The sequence below is a fragment of the Telopea speciosissima genome, chromosome 4, assembly GCF_018873765.1.
Source record: "Telopea speciosissima isolate NSW1024214 ecotype Mountain lineage chromosome 4, Tspe_v1, whole genome shotgun sequence".
In the NCBI taxonomy this organism is placed as follows: domain Eukaryota; kingdom Viridiplantae; phylum Streptophyta; class Magnoliopsida; order Proteales; family Proteaceae; genus Telopea; species Telopea speciosissima.
The window spans coordinates 1,826,324-1,847,896 of NC_057919.1; the positions used below are offsets into that span (position 1 = coordinate 1,826,324).

Consider the following 21,573-nt stretch of genomic DNA (forward strand, 5'->3'; position numbering starts at 1 on the left):
AAGGGCATTTTGGTCTTAGAAAATTCGTGACAACGGCACACTGTCACGACTAACCCCCACCGTGACGAAAATGTAACGGTGGGGGTCAGTTAGTGGTTAATATGCATAAGAGGGGGGTAACAGTTGTTTGAAAGTTTTTGGGGGGGTAATAGTAGATAGTAAAGATTTTAGGGTGGTAATTGTAAAAAACCCTTTTCTTTTTTGTTTTGTTTTGGTTTGGGTGGAACTTATGGCCCATACACCACGGGCACGGAGCAGTTTAGATAATTTTGCGTCCCTCCAATACAAAATTACGAATTGGTTTACAATGTTCTTTCTTTCCTGCCAGTAGGCAGTAGTACTGCTGCCACCTCATTCTCAGTTCCTCACCTAGTCACCTCTGTCCTCTCTTTTCTTTTCATTTCTGAGTTCTGGCTCCTGAGGGAGAGAGACTGAGACAGAAGCTCTGCAGAGTAATTCAGAGGAAAAGAAGAAGAAATATTGAGAAACCCTAAAACGCTCTCCTTTGTCCTGCCATGGAGGATTATTCTCATGCTTTCCACAGGAACAAAGCGTCTGCTCCAACTCTATCGAAGAAAATCTCCAATGCAAATGGAAATGGCCTCACTCCCAGAACCGTCTACGACGACGTTTTTGGTGGCCCTCCGAAGTTCGGAGTCCCGACTTTCTCGGCTCAGATTGAAGATTACAGTGAGATATTTGGTAGATTTCACTCCTCATGTGGTTCCTCCATTCCGGTTCTAGATCTTCCCGTTCCCGACGCAGGCGATGTTTCTCTTGACGTCCGTGCCTCCAAGTTTGATTACTCAGAAATATTCGGGGGTTTTAATGGTGTTGATTTCTTCGATTCTCACGAGGAGCTGTTTGGTGAATCCAAAGGAGGAGAAAGCTCCTCTGAGGAAGCCTGGTACGTACTTCCTTCTCGAACTCCTCAGTTGTTACTCTGGCTTCTTCTTCTTCTTCTTTTTTCGCCCCTAAGGAACAATAACAAGAAGAATCTGCATGCTCGACACTACTTGACTTTGTTTTCTCTTCTTTACTAATTCGATTATGGCGTTCTTGTTGGTGTTTGTCGACTTTCAACTCCGACCGACTATCTGCTAAGAATAATACTTATAATTTAGTACTTTTTGCGGAACATTGGCTTACCATCTGACCTTTTTCAAAATATCCTCCAGGCCTAATCAATGTTAACTTCCCTGCACCAAGATCTGGGCGAGACGACTTCGTAGTTATCACTCGTTGAATCAATTTCTACTTCCTAGGCTAGGTTATGTCACCCTGTCGAAGAAACTGCAATCTTGGTGAATTATTTTGTGAAACCACATTAGCCATTTGGTAACCCTTTTCGTCAGCTCGCACCTCCCCCTCCCCCCACCCAAACCACCACAAAGAGTGTAAGGACTTGAGAAATACCTTTAACTTCTTTTTTTTTTTTTAAGTCACGGGATAGCCCAATGCCAATCCTATGCTCTCTTGCTATAACTGTTGACGACCCGAAGCAGTCTCACTATTTCTGGAAGACTAAAAGTACCTCTATCAATTGAGAAACCAACCAAGGACAAAAGAGTTCTGTGCTCCGAAGCTGCAGCAGGATAGGGGACTTGGAAAGTGCTCTTAAATGTTCAAATACAACACGAGAGGCCAGGTCCGAGTTACTTCTATGTGATTCAAATTAAAGGTTCTCATACACAAAGTATCAACATTCTCCATTCATGGATCTTCGAAGTATAACATCCCACTGCTACGCCAACTTGATATAATGATTCTAGTTGTTTATTTAGAAAATGTCAGTATACCTCCTGCAACGAAGTACATTTCTCAAATCTGAGGCTACTAACAAGCATGAAACTCATCTATGTCGTCATTCAAATTATGTTGCAAGGTTACCTAGCTGAATATCAGCTTATTTTTTAATGGACAAGAAGCAAGTTTTTCATTTTTTGATGTTATGGTCTTTTGGTAGGATCCAGGGATCTAAAACCACAAGGCACTAACTTTTCTGAACATGTATATGTAGTTTTTCTGCTTGCCAAAATGTACCAAGTCACATGATCATGTGTCCTAAGAAAAGAATGGATGCTTTGTCAACTTTATTAGCTTGTGGATTTTGGCTCCATCTTTTTGGCAATTCGCTAAATGGTTACCTTATCATGGAAGCTAGTCCTCATATCTAGGTTAGAAAACTTGGGTTTCGGTCAGACGAAATCCGAAATCTCGGCCTAAATGGCTGAAATTTCACCGAAATAGTGCATTTTTTTGCTGGTGACTTTCGGTTAGCCATTTCGGGGGCAAATGGCCATATTAAGCTCCGATACTCCCGGGAGTCCTTTTTTTAGCCTATGTAAACATATATAAACCTTTACATTGCAAGAAAAGTCACACAAAGTGGTCGTTCGGATTTGCACCCTTGGTTGGCAGTATACGTTGAACCCTATTGTATACCTTGTGTAATATTTCCTATTCTACCACATTGTTTTATACTAGAAGACAAAAAAGGCTAGTAAAACAAGTAAATTATGCACCATGAATGAAGAAACATAATATTAATTAATTATGAATTAGTACATAGTACATGTAACATTGACACAGAAACCTTTGTCCCAACAGTGCAATATTGTGTGGTGATACATGAGTACAATGTGGACCCTTCAGACAATCCTAATGGCTAATACCACATAGAATTACATGGAGGATCGAGCCCCCTCATGGACTGATGGTGCCGACGCCAATTTTTCTCTGACTGTATGGCAAATGTATGCCACATCATAGTGTGCCAAAAGAAACACTTGAAGTCCTCCACAATTGCCCTGTAAATGGCCTCATCTACATATTGGAGGTAATCTATCCTAGGGTATACATCATTGTACTGTAACGAACCATTGAGCCCTAGTAACTTGATGGTGTTGCCAACATGTATGGCTAGCGAGCCGGGTAGGGGAAGAGGTTATCCACAATGGACGATCCAGTTTGTGAGTGGGCGTCAAGCTCATAAACACCAGGAATGGATGAAGATGTATACTCTCCCACGCCAATGAAACCACTATAGCCGCCACCATACACATTGAACTCTGACCCAGTGCTCGCTGTGGCAAAGGATGGGGCATGCCACTATCCATGTCCAATGCCCCTATACTCAATCCTCCAAGAGTGACAGACTAGCGTTCCATGTTGATGTCGATGTTACTACAATCAATCTGCTCATCTAGTTGGAAACGAGGACGAGGCCCTCTCGTGTAGCCTGCACGTGAGGAGGTTGGACGTGCACCGTAGTTCATATCTTGTGTGGTATGATCAAACTGGGTCTCCTTAGTGAATCAAATCGGCTTCAGGTCAGGCTTCCACTCCTCCTTTGCCTGGTCATCCTCCTCTCGAAGGGAAGCATATATATCACCCCCACCCCCACTGTCACCACTACCATCATCGTCGCCGCCATCATCTCCATGAGCAGACAATGATAGTGTGTGAATATGACCACTGAAATAGTACTAGTTAAGGTCCTCTTCCTCATAATCCCTATCAGCAAGGGGCTCAAACAGTCAGGGTGTTTGTGAATGTATGTGACCCTCTGAAGCCATAAATTCATCCACATCAGCACCCATTTGACTGACGACTATCTGGGGGTCAGGCCTACCCCAAGCTGATCCATCCCTGGGTCACCTCTATCCCTTACCAACTCCACAGAGGAATCCTCTTCTGACTCCATCTCGAAAATGTCGGCGAGCTTGATTGGGTCCCTATCGTTGTTTATACCCATGCTTACATGCTGCATCTTCAGCCTCATATTGTAGTGGACATACACCAAGTGTACCAGATGTTAGGAAACGAAATCTTCATCAATATGCAGTAAACAATGTCGTTTGGAGTGATGTGGCAACCCCCAACACTGTATTCCAACACTGTGTAGAGGTGAAGTGGTAAAAATTATACCAAAATATGGGTTTTCCTTCGTCCTGCAGAGAAAATAAAGGTTTTTTTTCCTAACTAGATGTTTTATTAGGTGGAAATTTGCGCCTTTATCTAGGATTGGGTCATGTTTCCTAATGCAGAGTTACCAGCCTTATTGGTCATTATCAATTGTTCTTCTTCCTTCCCACTCTCCTTTGATGAATGATGATATTGATACAACATTCACAAAGAAATTAAAGATTGCTCAATATAAAAATAAATGAAGGCGAAAGATTTAATGCACTGCTGTGTATAATATACATGACTAACATATCAGTCGTCGTATTAGGGAGGGTTGTGTAATACCATTTCTACCCCGGCCAAAGTGTCGGCCATTTACATACATTAGACCATGCACAAAAGCCAGGCTCATAGATGATAATTAAAAACTTGTGACAGCCAGTAGCGATTTAAATCAGATTGGATTGGCTGAGGACGAAACCAATTCTGATCGATCTGACTCGAGTCGATTGCATATAAATTTGACCGAGTCAGTGCTGATTCTCTGATTTGTATGGTATTTTGACTTGGCCACTTCGAAATCACCAAAATTTCTTAAATTTTGGCGAGATTTTGCCGAGTTTTCGAACCATTTCTCATATTGCCATCTTGGTATGGTGAAATGAAGAGATTTCTTTGAATTTATTCTAGCATGTTTGACATTAGTTATTGGTGCAATGAAAAGACATACTCTTTTGCAAGTTGGGAAACTTCTAGGATTTCTGTGTAAGATTACTCATTGCTACTATGGGAATTTGCCGACAATCTGCTGTTGCAGTCCCAACATTAAGTCATTTGGTTTACTGTCTTAATATTTCTTTCTCCATGGTTCAAATATTTTGTGATACCCATGGGAATGAACAGCCAGATATTTGTGATTTGATCTAGAGAAGACTTATTTGAGTACTCATTGTGTTCTCTTTCTTCTTTTATTGCATTTGTAGGACCCCAGCTGGAACACGTTCTCCTTCAGAAGGCTCCAGTGCTGATACTTTAGCTTGTTCAGAGAATAACCAGTTTGTGTCAGATGGAGTTGCTCATCACACATTTGATGGTATCAAGCAATCCAATGTTTCTAATTATGAGACTATGCAAAGAAGTGAGGAAAATGTGACAAATGATAAAACACACAGTGCACAACACCATGCTGTTCCGGGGGTTACGCTTGTGCTTGATGGAAGCACGCCTCCACAAAAGACTGAAATTATTAATACATCACCCAGTGGAGTTAATGATATTGGTGGCAATATGGATTACAATAGAGGCATATTTGAAGAAAAGAATTTGAAGAAAACCATGTCACTTCCTCCCATGTATGGTTCCATCACAAGGACTTTTGAAAGTGATTTTGAACTTCAAAGAAGATCTCATGGGAATGGATCTAATTCTAATGATGTATTAATATCCGTATCTGAAATAAGCCTTCGGACGCAGCCCTCCCTAGTTCCAGCACCGATGCGACCACCACCAAAATTATCTATCAAACAGGGAGAGTCTAAGGTAGCTTCTGAAAAGTCTGGTCTGGAGGGTGCTGCAGTTGACGGTTCACCCGATTTTTTTGATGTGGAGATAGATGCAAATTCATCTGCTGCAGCCTCAGCAGCTGCTATGAAAGAAGCAATGGAGAAAGCCCAAGCTAGACTAAAAAGTGCAAAAGAATTGATGGAGAGAAAAAGGGATGGTCTTCATAGCCGGCTGAAGTTGGGATTGAAGGATGATTTGAGTAGTAAGGCCAGAAAAGAGGATGATAAAGTTAATCATGAAGCCCTCAGATTTAGAGAAAATGGATCTCAGGGGGCAGCTGAAATAGAGGATATTGGAATGAAAGGGTTTGGAAGGCAGGAAGGGCAAAAAGACATTAGGACAGCTCAGGTAGCTCCAGATTTTGAAGGGAGCAAAAAGGGTCTGAATATAGGTAAAGAATTTGTAGAACAAAAAGTTACGGAGGAACCTAGATCTGCCCAATCTCATATTGACAAAGAAGCAGGAGAGTGGAGGGTAGAGAAACAATTCTATGAGCTGGCAAAAACAGATAAGTCAAAAGCAGCCCTTGAAGTCTTCGAGCAGGCCAAAAATGAGAAAAAATTGATGACACCGATAATACCCCAGAAACATGAAGAAAGTGAGAAGGTAGCAGTGAAACAAGTCTTTCAACAGCGAGAAGAAAATGGTGAGAAATCAAAAGCTTCAAAAGAGACTTGTGTGCAGGAGAATTCGAGGATGTCAGAAGCAGCTAAAGAGGCATGTGAACTGAAAAAACTTGAGAAGAAACTGACAGTGGCACAAGAGATGAGTCAGTGTGAAGGAAATGAGAAAAAACTAAAAATGGCACATGAGATTTGCGAGCTTGAAGAAGATGAGAATAAACTAAAAGTGGCTTGTGAGTTGGAAGAACATTGTAAGACGCTGCAACAAGCTCATGAACCGAAAGAAAATGAGAAAAAACTAGAAGAGGCTCGTGAATGGGAAGAAACTGAGAAGAGACGAAGAGAGGCCTCATGGAGTGAAGTAAGTGCGAGAAGATTGAAAGATGCTAACGAACAGGAAGAAAATGGGAAGAAGCTAAAAGAGTCTTGCAAGAGAGAAGAAAATGAGAAGGGATTGAAAGATTCTTGTCAACAGGAAAAAAGTGAGAAGAAACTAAAAGAGGCTTGCAAGCTGGAGTCTAATGAGAGAAGACTAGAGGAGGTTCATGAGATGGAAAATGACAAGAGACAAAAAAATGGTGAGGAGCAAGAAGAAAATGAGAAACAACTGAAAGAGGCTTGTGAACAGGAAGAAAATGAGAAGAGACTACAAGAGGCTCATGAGCATGAGGAAAATGAAAAAAGACTAAAACAAGCCTTTGAGGAGGAAGAAAATGAGAGGAGACTAAAAGAGGCTCGTGAGCTGAAAGAAAATGAAAATAGACTAAAAGAGGTCTATAAAATGGAAGAAAACGAGAAGCAGCTAAGAGAGGTTTTTGAGCTTGTAGAAGATGCGCAGAGACAGAGAGAGTCAAATGAGGGAGGGACAAATGAAAATAGAGAAAAACAGGCTTGTGAACAGGAGGAAAATACAGTAAAAGCAAATCAAGAGGCCCATGATCTTAAAGTTGACAAGAATCTTATGACAGCTACTGGTTCATTTAAACCTGTTGACGATAATAACTTTGAAGCAAATCAAGAAGACCTCAAAGATGAAGAGAACAGTAGGAAACTGAAACTGGCTCTGGAAGCAATTGAACATGCAGGGAGTGGTGGGATGACTGAAGCAGCTAAAGATGCATGTGAATGTGAAGGTAATGAAAAGGAATTGAAAATAGCTAAAGCAGGAAATGGCAAAGATGAAAGCGGGAGATCCGGGCATGCTGATGTGGCTCAATGTGCTCCTGAACAAGATAGGTGTGAAAAGATCAAAGATTCCATGGAAGACCTCTCGTTAGATGGACATGAGAATAAACTAGGAGAATTTGAAATAGTAATTGATCTGAAGTCAAATGAAAATAATAAGAGAACATCACAAGTGTCTAGGAACCAGGAAAGCCTTGGTAAGTCTCAAGTTGCCAATGATCGGGGAGCTTACCAGAAGAGCAATGAAGCAGCTGAAGGGGTGAAAAACTGTATTGAAACTGAAAAGAAAACTGGATTGGTTCAACCCATTATGTCGTTGGAAGAGATGGGGAACATGCAGAAGATAGCTCAGGAGGTAAACAAGAGCCAATCTACAGAAAGGAAAGAGATGAATTACCATAAAACATGTTCCAATGTTGAAATAGAAAAAGAAGAAAGGCTGCAAAGAGAAGAAGAGAAAGAACGGGAAAGGGAAAGAGAAAAAGATAGGATGGCTGTGGAAAGAGCAACCCGTGAAGCCCGTGAAAGGGCATTTGCTGAAGCCCGTGAAAGGGCAGAAAGAGCTGCTGTAGAGAGGGCAACCGCTGAAGCACGACAAAGAGCGATGGCAGAGGCCCGAGAAAAACTAGAGAAGGCATCTGCAGAGGCTAGGGAGAAATCATTAGCTGAGAAAGCTTTAATGGAAGCCAGGCTGAAGGCAGAGCGTGCTGCGGTGGAAAGAGCAATTGCAGAGGCTCGGGAGCGTGCTGCAGAAAAAGCAGTTTTGGATGCAAGAGAACGGGTAGAAAGATCTGTTGGTGACAAATTCTCCGTTACAAATTCCAGAGATAGTGGAATGAGGCAGAGCTCTTCTTTCTCTGTGAGTATAATGAATTTTAATTACATAATACTTCCTCTTTAGATCTTCTATTTGTGCATTTTCTTTGTATGCATATTAGCTACATGTTGAATTTCAGGACCTACAAGACCCACAACTTCAAAGCTCAGGCTCTGACAGTAGTTCAAGATATACAAATTCTTCAGTTCATGATGGTATGTGATTCATAAAGTGTTTTCTACAATGTAGTATCTGTTGTTTTACTTTCATTTACTATATTGCTTATAAGCAATATTTCTCTTTCATCATGAAGCCTCCTATACTTCAGCCAAGTTTCAAGGAACAGAAGGTGAATCAGCTCAGAGGTGTAAAGCTAGGTTAGAGAGGCACCAACGAACTGTTGAACGTGCGGTAGGTGTTCTTTTAGGAGAATAAATTGGGAATTTGAGTTTTTTGATCTAAAATAAAGGTGAACTCATTCTGTTTCTATTTCAGGCAAAAGCTCTTGCAGAGAAGAACATACGCGATCTTCTTGCACAAAGAGAGCAAGCAGAGAGAAATGTTAGTTTATTGTTCCTAGAATTGAAAGATTTCTACCTCTGACTTTGCTTTCATCATCTTGGATTGACGACGATTAACCAGCTTTTGTTTCTCTTTGAAATTTAAATGTCCGCTTTCTCACTCTGAGTGCAGAGACTAGCAGAAACTTTGGATGCTGAGGTCAAAAGATGGTCTAGTGGGAAAGAAGGGAATTTGCGTGCATTGCTTTCAACCCTACAATACGTAAGCACAAACATTTATATCTCTTTCTTGTTATTTCTGTAGTAAGGAGGTTAGCAGGACTACTACCTATATGGCACATGCCATCTTAGGTGGCATCCAATAAACATGGCGGCCCTCTCTTTCCTACTTGTATCAAATTTTAGTCAAACGACTGCGCTGTGGCAAAAGCAAGCTCTTCTGTTGGCAATTTTGTCCAAAAAGGTAAAATTTGGATCACTGAAAATACTTAGGGAAGAGTCAAATCCACGGTGGGCCAGCAATTGAACATGTGGCTTTATTGAGCCACCATCCTGCTTAGCTTTTTTGTAACATGCTTTAGTGTACTGCTGTTATTGTAATTCTATCTGGTTGAATTATTGATGCATTGATTGGAATACATTGTATTAGAAATTTGCTTCTGCCAATATCATCACAGAATTTGTAATGTGGTGTGGGTAGCATCAATACCACACCCAACTCCTATAGAATATTACAAGCCAGTCCAGATTCACTCTGATGGACATGCATGGGCTCCCTAATTGCACAGGGTAACCATGGTGGTTACCAGAAAGGTGCTGCTTGCCCAGTGGTAAGGACCTTGGATTTTTGCGGCCTGCTCTTGGCATCAAATCCTGCCTTCATGCTTCAAATCCTCCAACCTCACACTTCGTCAAATACCATTCCTGATCCTTACCTGGTATGGGTTATACCATATCTAAACCATTAGGGCAGGGGGGAGGGGGGCCTATCTGTTTTAGTCTGCCCCATTGCTATCCTCCATTTGGAAACAAGTTTCATTATCTACTTCGTAGTCATGACCATTTTATATAACCTTTTTGTCCAAGTGTGAGTTTTACCAAGATAGGCTTGTGGTCTGCTAACAGCTTGACAATGATTATGCATTCAGTAATTGCTGATTCTGATTGTTTACCTTACTGCTTATTCATTTGTCCAATCTTTGGGCTGCAACTATTCATTCTTGTGGCTTTACTTTTTGAGTGGCCTTGATTGATGAGCTTACTGCTTATGCAGTTATGCATTGTTTGTTTGCATTTATATCGCATGCATGCATGATTCATCCTTTACTGGGTGTAGATTACCTGCTCATTATTCCAAACTATGGAACTAAAAATAACCTTGTACAGCTATGGGTATGTGTTATGATCTTGCAGGTTCTACAACACTTGCATTGACTGTGGGCTGCATCTCCCAAGTTGCTATTGACCTTATCAACTGGAATATATCTTGGCATGAGAATCTTTTAAGATTCTAGGGAATGTAGATAGGTACTTTTTTTTGGGGGGTGGGGTGGATGGGGATAAATAGAAGTTATAGATTGTTTTCTTAAGTCCTTGTGTTCTCCACATCTTTTAAGAAATGACTAGTCAATGGTGAGGAAGGGTGAAAGTAATATGCTTCCTTGTTCATATAAAATATGCATAAATGTACTTGCTAAAAGTTGCTGTTGTTCTCCTGATTAACTTTGTTTTTTTTTTTTTAAAATAAAATTATTTGGGATGATCCTGGAGTATGTGGTTGTTGCATCTTTTTCATGTTCATCATATTTAGTGTTCTGTGTTAAAATATGCCTACTCTAGTGATGAAAACATGGATTCTCAAGCACCACTAGTCGATGTTATAAGTAGGTTTTCTTTTTCTTTGGCAGATTCTTGGGTCTGATAGTGGTTGGCAGCCAATTCCCCTGACAGAAGTTATAACAGCAGTTGCGGTAAAGAAAGCTTATAGAAAAGCCACACTTTGTGTTCATCCTGATAAGTTGCAGCAAAAGCGTGCAAGCATTCAACAGAAGTACATATGCGAGAAAGTCTTCGATCTTCTAAAGGTACATTCCTGGCTTCCTTTTTCAACATGATTCCTAATTTGACTAATAATGATCTATTTGGCATTAATATCAAGTGGCCAGCGTTATAATTTATCTTACAGTTAAAGTTATAACTGACTTCAGAGCCCAAGTATCTGCATTTAATGGTCTTCAATCCTTTTACCTACTATATATCTTGAAGCTTACAGTAAAATCTTTTTTGAGCCATCTAGAGGAGATGAAGTAAAAAATCCAGAAAATTATCACTTTAAATGTCACAGGGGATGGGTATACATTACCGCTTATTTGGCCCTCCACCGAAACTGCAATGTGTGGTATAGTAAAATTAAATCTTTAGATGTCCTTTCTAGAAGGCGTGTAGCGGGAAACAAATGCGTCTCTGGGAACTCAGGTTAGTAGAATGTGTGAGAGAGGAATTCACATGGTGAGCCCATTAGGATAAGGAATTATTGATTTGTAGCTCATATTCTTAGCCTATGTTTGGAATGCATTTTCAGAGTAGATTCTAGGTCCACAATGCTTTCTGGAAGTGAGAAAACAGAGAACCGTGTTTCAGTATGCGTTTTAGACCCAAAGTCTATTGTGAGAATGCATACCAAACACAGCTTTAGATTCCATGTCCCCTCTTCCTATCACCCAACATTTTGAACTAAGTCTACGAGTTAATGTGCCGTTTGCCAAATGACTCCCTTCAGAGCTATAGATGCTATCCAAATCAGTGTTTAAGGAACATCGAACTGGTTTGCACGCTGGACCTTTTTCTTGAATGATCCAGAAAGAATCTGATTAGTCCATTTTGATTCTGTTTTAACAATCCAGCCTCTTGTCCTTTTTTTAAAACCATTGGGCTAAGTTTCAGCATGAAGGATTCAAAGCCAAAATAAGGTCATGCATAAGGTCGGTTATGCCATTTTGCGAGTAGTGGGGGCTTTGAGCTGCCTGCTTCAAAGGGGAAGCATTGTTTCAAAAACTGGAATCAAATTGGTTGATCGGTGACCGATCCCGATTCTAGGGTATTTTCTCACCGGATCACTGGGTTTTCAGATCTGAGGGGCTGATTCTGATCGGTTGAATTGGTGACCCACCCGATTCTGGAAGTTCTGATCTGGTCAAATCTAAGGTTTTTTCTCACAAGATCACTGGGTTTTCAGATTTGAGGGGCCAATTCTAGCGTCTTTGAGACTGATTCCGATGGGCACTAACTGATTCATGGATTACAATTTTCATAACCGTGGGGTTAGCGTACATTGGAAGCGTATTGATCTTATTAAAAATTGGTTTAAACAATATGATTGGATACCCTTTTTGGATTGGATCATGACTCCAGGTTCTGCTTTGATTTTATAGTTGTCATCATCCTTTAATGATTCAGAATTATGCATGCTGGGACATCTTTTCTGGGTCTGACCATTTTTGTGGTTCGTGAAATTCTCAGGATGCTTGGAACAGATTCAATTCGGAGGAGAGGTAGCTTTTTATCCTTCTGCGTCTTCTGTTTGCAGATTATGCATATCCGCAATCATCTGCATTTTTGTAATATATTGTACCATTACGTAAATTTTTATGTAATTTTAGCTCTCATGCATGACATTTGGAGTTTACTTTCTAACTTTAATTCTGTTATTATTATGCATGTTTTGAGATCTTCAAACTCTTCTGCACGTCTCCTAGCTTCTTTTGGATCCTCCCTTTACGATTCATCACTTTGTAAATGGGTGGTTATGCCCTCTACTTTCTTTGGGGAGTACTTGAATTTGATTGGTATTATATTTCTAATGCATAATGTCTTCTTTGACACCCCCCCCCCCCAACAAAGAAAAAGAAGGGTTTAGTCTTTTCATAACCTATTCGTAGATTTTGTAACCTTACTTCAGTTGCGTTTTAATATTAGTTGTATGCACTTGGATGTAGGGAAAACAAATGTGATTTCACGTCAAGTTGTAAAACATTAAGCTGTTTTCTTCACGGTTCTACTTGAAATGACCACATGCCCACTCCCATTTCATCTCCTTTAGCTCCCTTCACAAAATCCCTCTGCTCTAATCCCCTGCCCATCTCGTCTCAAATTCACAGATTAGGAAAAAAACAAATTGAAGTCATTGAAGCCTTTAGGAACGGCCTGATATCTCTCTCTCCCCATCAAATGATTGCAGAGAGGGCTGCCCATCGCTGCAAGCTCGCCACCGTGGCTGGGGACACCAATCACGGTGGCGAGCTTGCAGCGATGGGCAGGTGGTGTTCTCGCACCATCTCCAACTGTTTATCCTTGGATTTTCGGCAAAGTCCAACCGATACGGTGGGATTTTGGAAGGGGTCAGGTGGGAGAAATGTAGTGCCATGTGGCCCGACAAGTAAAAAGCAATATTCAATGGCTGTAAACCCAAAATGTCACCCCTGATGACCGATCGACCACAATTCTCATGGGGTGGAATAGTTCGTATAACTATCACACTCTTTAAATCCCACCCCATCAAAAGCCCCCATCAAACCAACGGGGCCTTAGAGAAGGCGAAGAAAGATTTAAGGGCATAAGTGAATCAAGTTTCGCCATTAATTCAGCCAAGCCATATGAACCTGTTAACCAAATCAGAAACAAAAATTTCCATCCGGTCCTCTTTAATTCCAGATTAATGAAAAGAAACAGACAAGGGTTAATAACAAGAGCTACAAAATATTTGTACACCTTTTGGCCACTTCTGAAGTATCATGCAAGCTGGAATGACCAAATACCAATCGCTTCCTAATTTTAATGCTTAAAGTAATCTAAGGGTGTCAAAGTTCAGCCCAAAGTTTGGCCCAAAAAAAAGGTTCAACCCAAATCCGTCAGATAGAAAGAAAGAAATCGGTTCAGTTCAGTCCAAATCTGGACCAAACAAACCCTATCATTTTTATTTCAGGTTGAGTTTTATGGAACTCATAGAAACTGAAACCAAACTGGACCGGCCAGATTTACTGACCAAAATAAAAAACAGATTAAACCTTACAAAAAACCAGAATTTCACATAGATTTCTTTATGTATACATGTAAAACAGAAACCAGTTTGCACCGAGCTCGATAGTAGAAATCGTTAAAAGGAAAGACAAAAAAGAGATTAGAAATCGGATCAAATAGGATTGAAATCGAAACTAACTTAGTGGTTCGGTTTTGGGTTGGCCCATAACAGACTAACTGATTCAGCCAGACCAAAACTGGACCGAACCCACTGATTGACACCCTAACAGTAATTCTCATAGACCCTTTCCTTCCTTTCCCCAACACATGCGTCGAGACATCTAATGGAGCACCTACATGATTACCACAAAAATAAAAATCCTCCAAAACATAAAGCCTACAAGATGACCACCGGAAAAGAAAAGAAAAAAATCCTCCAAAACATGACTAGTTCAAACAAAAAACAACTTAGTGTCAGTAAAACTGAAACTTAAACCCTGCAAATTGGCCTGGTCTCAGAAATACCATTACTTAAATCCTATAGCTTGGCCTCATTTATCAAAAACCGAGCGAATGAAGCATTATGGCATTCTGAGCATGCATACGGTTCTCGGCCTGTGGAAACACAATAGACTTGGGACCTTCAATCACTCCATCAGTTACCTCCACCCCTCTTTCTGCCGGTAGGCAATGCATGAAATAAGCCTTGTCCCCTGCCAGTTTCATAAGGGCTTCATCCACCTGTAGATGATTTCCACAGTGAGCAAACAAAGCAGCACATCAGGGAAAACGTTTTTTAAGTAACGGCATTTATGTGGACAATCATGCTTCTCGGAGTTGTCTTTAAAAATGGAAAAGGCACTAACTGTTTACAATCGGCCTTGTTAATGGTCAATGGATTTTTTGTCGGACCACCCACACCATGGGCCACTAGGTGAGAATAATCCAGTCCCATACTATCCTATAAGAAAACAGCAGCTTGTTTCTTTTTTCTTCCATGTGCTTGCAGAAGAGTTTCTGGTCACTAAATTGAAGCCATACACGCAAGAGGCCCTTTTCTCGAGCAGTTTTGGGTGTGGGATATTAACATCAAAACAGCACTCAACCAACTAATTAAAACTTCAAAAGGTTAGTGACTGGCAAGAGACATAATGCTGATCAATCGGTAGCAATTATGTCAATAACTGGGTGATGGGTGTCTTTGAGATCCCAATCTCATAGTTGGCAACTTAATATCACAGTGCCTGTGTTCTTTTCAAAACATGATCCTTTAAAACTAGGAATGAAAATAAAATGAAAACAAGTATAACATAATAGGCATTGTGCCCGGCAAAGCAACATGCTTCTATTTTTGAGCCTCATGGCCCATCTGAACCTCCGATTTGTAATCCCTTGGATTGGCTACAGGTCAAATTTTGTGGTCCAACTGTTTTTTTTATGCCGTTTCTGCCATTTTGCCATATGGAAGACTCCAATATGGTTAAAAACTCACATTAACAGGTGAATAGTGAACGGAAGAGCTTAAATGTACAGAAAATTCGAGTTCCAAACCAAGCTGCCACATGGCATTTTCAGGCAACCTGTTGTGGCCAGCCCTAGCAAAAGAACACATTAAAGCCAATACCATAGTTCACATGCACGAAGGCAAGCGCCATATCCCAGGCATATTTTTCCATGTTACAGGTAGGTTCCCTTCATCCTTTGGGTCTGGGACTCTGGGCACCTCAAAACACAAGGCAATTGGTCAAGTTGGTCATCAAGGCATTCCTTGTCACCTAGGTGATGCTTTGACAACTATGCCTACTCCCTCCTTAAACGAAGAAGATAATAAAACAGATCCCCATCCCCCTTCCCCCTACACCCCCCCCCCCCAAAAAAAAAAAAGAGGTTAAAAAAAGTACCTGAAATCCCTGGAAGACATGTCGGCGATATGCAGCCTCCTCCTTTTGTCCCATGCTGGCCCACACATCTGAGTATACAACATCTGCTCCCCTAACAGCTTCCTTTGCATCATTGGTTATCTCAATCTTGCTAATACCAGTGCTTCGGGCCTTCTCAACTGTCTTCTTGTCAGGTTCAAAGCCTTTGGGGCAGGCACAGATAAAATGGAAAGGAATTACAGATGCCAACAGGAGCCAGGAATGCACAATGTTGTTTCCATCTCCAACATAGACAACCTGGAACTCGCAAAATGACAAATACAGGTTCAACTAGATTTGTGACAATTGTATATTTCATCAAACACGAGATTAAAAAAACATATGGACATGGAGAATGTGTTTCGGTATGTGACATGGACACTAACACTAAAAGACAGAAATGTAATTAGCTAACCTTGGTCCCTTCCAAGTGTCCAATATGTTCAATTATGGTGAGTGCATCGGCCATAATTTGGCAAGGATGATTGTAGTCTGTTAGGCCATTGATCACAGGGACAGTAGCATATTTAGCCAGACCAAGGATATCCTGCAACACTGATCGCCACTAGGTAAAATAGAACCAGACAAAAAAATGTAGATATCATAACAGAAGATACATGCAAAAGCAGAAGCACCAAAGGTTAAAGACTTGGCACGATGTCTGGTATGTCGATTTCAGTAATACTGGTAATTAACTGGTCAATTCAGGTTCTAAATACGTTCTACCAAATCAAGCACTACTTTGCATGTGAATTTTGTGATGCTGGTCAAATTAATGGTCTTCATCCAGCGATCAAGCAGTTTATTTTAGATGCATGTACAGGATTTATTAGATCAAACAATCATTAATATCATCATCAAAACTGTTGAGGCCAACACAAAACCGCCCCCCCCCCCCCAAAAAAAAAAAAAGAAAAAAAAGAATTGATAATAGGGTTGCATTAAGTCGACCAAAAATTCATATCTTATGAGATGCTTTCATTAAATAAATAAAGATATATTCTAACCTTGAATTTGATCAATAAGGGGAACCCGATACAACTTAAACACAAGAGAGATCATAGTTCGAAATCTTGGTTGAAACCACTGATAATTTGCGAAATATTTTGGTTTCAACGAGGTCAAATGAAACCGGATCCGACTCAGTAGGAATGCAGGGTTTCAAATGAAACTTTGGTTTTGACTTGGTTTTGGTACAAAACAATACATATAAAAAGCATTGTTTCATTTGAAATTTCGGTTTCAAGTGGGTTCACCTGCTAGAGGGGAATAAAAAAAATCCCAGATTTGATATTTTTTGCCAAATCACCTACATTTCTTTGTGGAACAAAGTGTTGGGGACTATTACAAAGCATTTACAGTGACGATTTGCTGCATTGAGCAAGATTTGTGTAAGATTCAAACTTAGAGGTATACCCATTTCCCCAAAGATTTCGAGCTTTCCGGAAACTCTATGTGGTTCTGACATGAGTTAAAAGATCAGTTTCATAGGGGTGTTTTAACCTTGATTGTACACTTGTACTTGACTACTTATAACACTTGTACACTTGTACTTGAGATTGTATAATATTAAATGGTTTTTCTTAATTCCAAATGCACATTTTTATTTGTTTTCAATTTTTCATTGAATTTTGTGTGCTTTAATACTAAATTATGTGTAGAATAGGCTACATTTGAGAAAATGTACAGCATGGTACGAGTGTACGACGTACTTATAACATTTTTGACATTTAATATTATTAAATGATTTTTCTTTATATATTTTAGCTGTTTTCATTTATTTATGTGTAGCATACACTATATTTGAGAAATATACAGCCAAGGTATGCCATATATTGTCAACCTAGGGTACGAAACCAAACTAATATTTTGAGTGTGTTTTTTTAACAATCTAAAGGTTCCATTGTGTTTAGGGGATGTTAATAAGGGTCTCCCTAAAATTTCTGGTCGTTGACCACTAAAATGGTCAAACAAAACCAACCACCATAATATGCAAAGTTTTGACAAGATTTCGGTGGTTTCGCGAATCTACTCCTCGAACCTTAGGAGAGATATCTAATGGCTTTGTGAACCAATTACACTTCGGTTCCCTTGAATCAACAAGGAAAAGTATCAGTTACTACATATTGAGAAACATGAAATTGTGTCCTAACTAAAAAATGAGCAAATGATTATTATCATACAAAATCATGGTCAACTATTGGTTTGTTTTCCATATGTATTGAATAAAATCATGGGATTTGTATCAAATTTTTTCTTCTTCAATACGAAATAAATTTGATTGGAGATGTGGGGGGAGGAAACACCAACTAAAAGAGAACTCTACGCACACTTCATACAAACTATACAACAATGCAAAAATGATGTTTCTAGGTTTTTAAAGGCAGAAATGAGCCATACAAGATTCTTTGTCAAATAGAACAGCAATGAAGTGCTGATTTTGTTTTAGAATGAATTGAATAAATTCCAAATTTAATTGCAGAACTGACTAAAAGATCAACTTTCTTAAAGTTGTTAAACTTAGTGAAGAGTACGACCAGACTTGAAGAAAGGATATTGCCATATTGGCGTAAAGGTTTTTAACAGAAGAAATTCAAATCCACCTATTATAAATAATTTATAATAGGGCAGAAAAATGATGATGGAGACAGTAGTAATAATAACAAAAGAGACTCACCATATTACCTGATGAGCAAACACACGAGCCATAATGATATCATTATAGCCAGAGAGCACACGTGCAACATCACGGGTTTCCTCTCGCTTCCCCATTTGTATATCATCTGGTCCCAAGTATATGGCATGGCCACCTAGTAGAAAGAACCCTGTCTCAAATGAAACCCGAGTTCTCATGGATGGCTTTGCGAAGATCATTGCCATTGTTTTCCCTTTAAATGGAAGATACGTCCGCTCCCCTGACTTTAGCAGTGCCTTGACCTCAGCGGCACGACCAAGGATGTTCATAATAGTGTCTTTGTCAAAATCACTAATGTGCAGAAAATCCTTCAGCTCTGCTTTTGCTGGGGAAAGGAAAAGAAAGAGAACGTCAGGGAACAAAGGTAAAGACAGACCTAATTTTCTGCCAGTGCATTCCTTGGTTTGCAGGAAACTGAAGACGTGGACAGGATATTCAACTGGAGCTGGCTGCATTTAGGTACAGTTTCAACAATATAAGTGCTGTGATACACTTCCAACACAGCTGAACCCCACCTAAAACAAAAGAAAACCTGTAGTGCATGCACAGTATTTAGACCAACCATTAAGGACCTTCACATTCCACTTACACCTTGAGTATAGATACGAACTCTTCTCTCCTCCACTGGAATAGCAACAAATGTGGACTCTATGCATGGTGTTTGGGCAAAACCATTAAACTGATCTGAGCAAGGAGATGCTACAGGCCATGTAGTCAATTGGACATCTTCATTATCTGATACATAGGATATGCCTTTTCTCTTAACTGCCAACCATATGTATCTGATGAGAAAAGGAAAAAAAGTAGACTACATGTCTTTGCTCATTTGATCAGGATGATTGTTAGATTGTTTTCTACCTCAAACAAGTGTGCTTTCTACATCATCCCTTCCTGCTTCTTTTGTGTTTTTTTTTTTTGGAGGGGGTGGGGATCAATCACCAAATTTACTCGTATGAAACCAACATAGTTAAATATACTAACAGTTATCAGAAAGAAACCATCCTGTTAATTAATATTCCTATTGTGCATTGTACATTGTCCCTTTTATTTATTTATTAATTTTTTGGGGGGTGGGGGGGTTGGGTTTGGGGTTTCAATCAACAAATATTCAACTGAAATCAACAGATTGTCCTCACTATCTATCACAATGACCATCCTGTTAGTTACTATTCCTACATGCACATTTAAGTTAGTTACTTTCCATCTACTCTCATTCTGTTTGGAATTCGAGAAAACTTTTACTGTAAGAAAGAACAGGAAGTGGATAAACTTGACACGTAAAATCCATGGAACATATTCACAGAAGGAAGTTCCGAATACTTGAATAAAAGGTAAGGAATGCAATGAAAATTGGTGTTACAATTACATTTCGGATAAAAAGAAGTTTCCAACAATTGAAACCAAATGAGTGAAATGACAACCTATTAAGAATTGAATTGCTCAGACAATTCTGATAAGAAGTGATTTACAGTTCCATTTCCCCCCTCTCAAATCAAAGCTTTATCATCAAAAAGAGGAGGCATAAGACAGGTTCCTCGTGGATATCAGAGGAAATACAAAGAAGAAGAGAAAAAGGATTAAAGAACACAGAACACAGTAGTTTGAGAGCATGAAGACAGCCTCCCCAAATAGAAATTATTCTCTCGTGAGATTATCCCACGTCACGGTAAGATGCACTGAGATTAAATTAAAATTCATAAAATCGCCTCTGTTAGATTTCTGCAGGAATTCTTCCAAACAAAGTAGGTCATTCACAGTCTCTCAAGTATAATGCTAAAAAAGGTGCTTCAACTTGGTGAAAAGTAAGTACGCAACATTATTAAATTTACTATATTCGCAGAGGGATTTTAGCAAAAGATAAAATTGAATCCTGATCTTTAAAACTTTTTAACGTAACGTCAAACTTACAGTTCGTTCAGACATGGTCGATCCACTAAATGGATCCTAGTTTTCACCAGATTCTACACTTGCATGTCAGACATCAGACTGGGAAGCATACAAGCACGAAATGCAGACAGCTTAACAATTAGATAAAACTAATCGGTCTTCTTCTATACAAATTAAAACTCAATTCAAATTAAAAATCAGATACTTGCAAATAATAATTATGAACAACCCTACATTTTATCTCTTCGAGTGTACCAGGGGATTTCAACAAATGACAACTACGTAAGTGCATGTCCAACCATATAGCTCTAAATAGAAGAGAGAGCATAAAAACAAGGAGAATGGAAGCAGCAGACCTTTTCCATCAACGGAGGTTGAGATAGTAGATACAGAGGCGGAGCTCTGGCAGGAAGTCCGGAGGCGGCGGAGAAGAGGAAATCTCGCTGGAGATGACACAGATACGCCGGGAAGTCTTGCCGGTGAATATCGAAGACGCCGCGAAATCTGAGCGGAGGAAGTGAAATACGAGGTGTCCAGTTGTGCCATTGAGGAGCTGCAAGAGATCGCCGCCATCGCTGTTGTGGTCGCCAGATCTACTCAAATTCTGGTTTTAGTCATGGATTATTAGTTATAACTTATAACTTAACGTCTGTGTACATGACCCCTCTGTTTTGTTTGTTTGTTTGTTTTATTTTTCGGGTTTTTTGGGTTTTCACCTATCTCCCTTCTCCTTTGTAGAACGAATTTACAGAAATGCACCGAATCTTCCCAACTCTTCTTCGATCTCAATGTTGATCCGTTTCCCGTTGTAATCGGACGGTGGATCAGTGGTCTGTGTAAAAGTCAGTTGCGCCATTTCACACGTAATATTATCCTCTTATTACTCTCTCGCAGACTCGCACAGTCACAGTCGCACTCGCACTCGCACTCGCACTCGCACTCGCACTCGCTTGAGTCGATGAGCTCGTTGAGTCTTGTCACGTCTTCATCTTATTATAACATCAGATGATCAGATCAGAGTCAGACTATCAGTATGGTGGTCCTGCACATGCCAATTTTTTATATTTTGGAGACAGGAGGGGTATCCGACTTTAGGCCGATTAAATCCTTTTTTGGGTTCATACATGGGATCCAGATCCTCTACTATCAAGCTGTTCGGCAGGACCGTACTGCCCAGACACGGTGCTGGATGCAATGATCATCTTACCCTCACTCGAGCAAGACATTTGGGTAGGGGTAAGACAGACATTGTGCACAACACTGTGTCTGGGCAGCACGATCCCACCGGACAGCTCAGAAGTAGAGGATCCTAATTGTCATACATGACCCCACACCACGCATGAATCGGGAGTTTCTGAGTCCTAGTGAGCCTCGGACGGATGGTCTCAATAAATTATACAGTGACGAAGGTTTAATCACAAGACCTCGCTTCCTGAGC

At 40.1% G+C, this 21,573-nt stretch overlaps 2 protein-coding genes across 7 annotated transcripts; one reads left to right on the forward strand and one right to left on the reverse strand.

Annotated features, from left to right (window-relative positions):
* Positions 1 to 355: 355 nt before the first annotated feature.
* On the forward strand, positions 356 to 13,398 carry LOC122660363 (auxilin-like protein 1). Of its 6 annotated transcripts, XM_043855638.1 has the most exons (10): positions 356 to 907; positions 4,893 to 7,228; positions 8,066 to 8,139; positions 8,237 to 8,312; positions 8,384 to 8,508; positions 8,593 to 8,658; positions 8,791 to 8,880; positions 10,526 to 10,702; positions 12,138 to 12,251; positions 13,367 to 13,398. In XM_043855638.1, exons 1-9 carry the CDS (start codon positions 516 to 518, stop codon positions 12,171 to 12,173), a joined length of 3,372 nt encoding a protein of 1,123 aa, XP_043711573.1. In that variant the 5' UTR covers positions 356 to 515; the 3' UTR covers positions 12,174 to 12,251; positions 13,367 to 13,398. The 6 variants fall into 6 exon arrangements, with proteins under 6 accessions (XP_043711573.1, XP_043711568.1, XP_043711569.1 ...); XM_043855633.1 differs by having other exon boundaries at positions 358 to 907; positions 4,893 to 8,139; XM_043855634.1 differs by having other exon boundaries at positions 358 to 907; positions 4,893 to 8,139; positions 8,390 to 8,508.
* Positions 13,399 to 14,169: 771 nt separating this feature from the next.
* Positions 14,170 to 20,767, reverse strand: LOC122660364 (ornithine transcarbamylase, chloroplastic). Its single transcript, XM_043855639.1, has 5 exons — positions 20,492 to 20,767; positions 18,239 to 18,573; positions 15,969 to 16,100; positions 15,536 to 15,811; positions 14,170 to 14,375 (listed from the first exon to the last, which is right to left on the reverse strand). Exons 1-5 carry the CDS (start codon positions 20,706 to 20,708, stop codon positions 14,193 to 14,195), a joined length of 1,143 nt encoding a protein of 380 aa, XP_043711574.1. The 5' UTR covers positions 20,709 to 20,767; the 3' UTR covers positions 14,170 to 14,192.
* Positions 20,768 to 21,573: the final 806 nt, after the last annotated feature.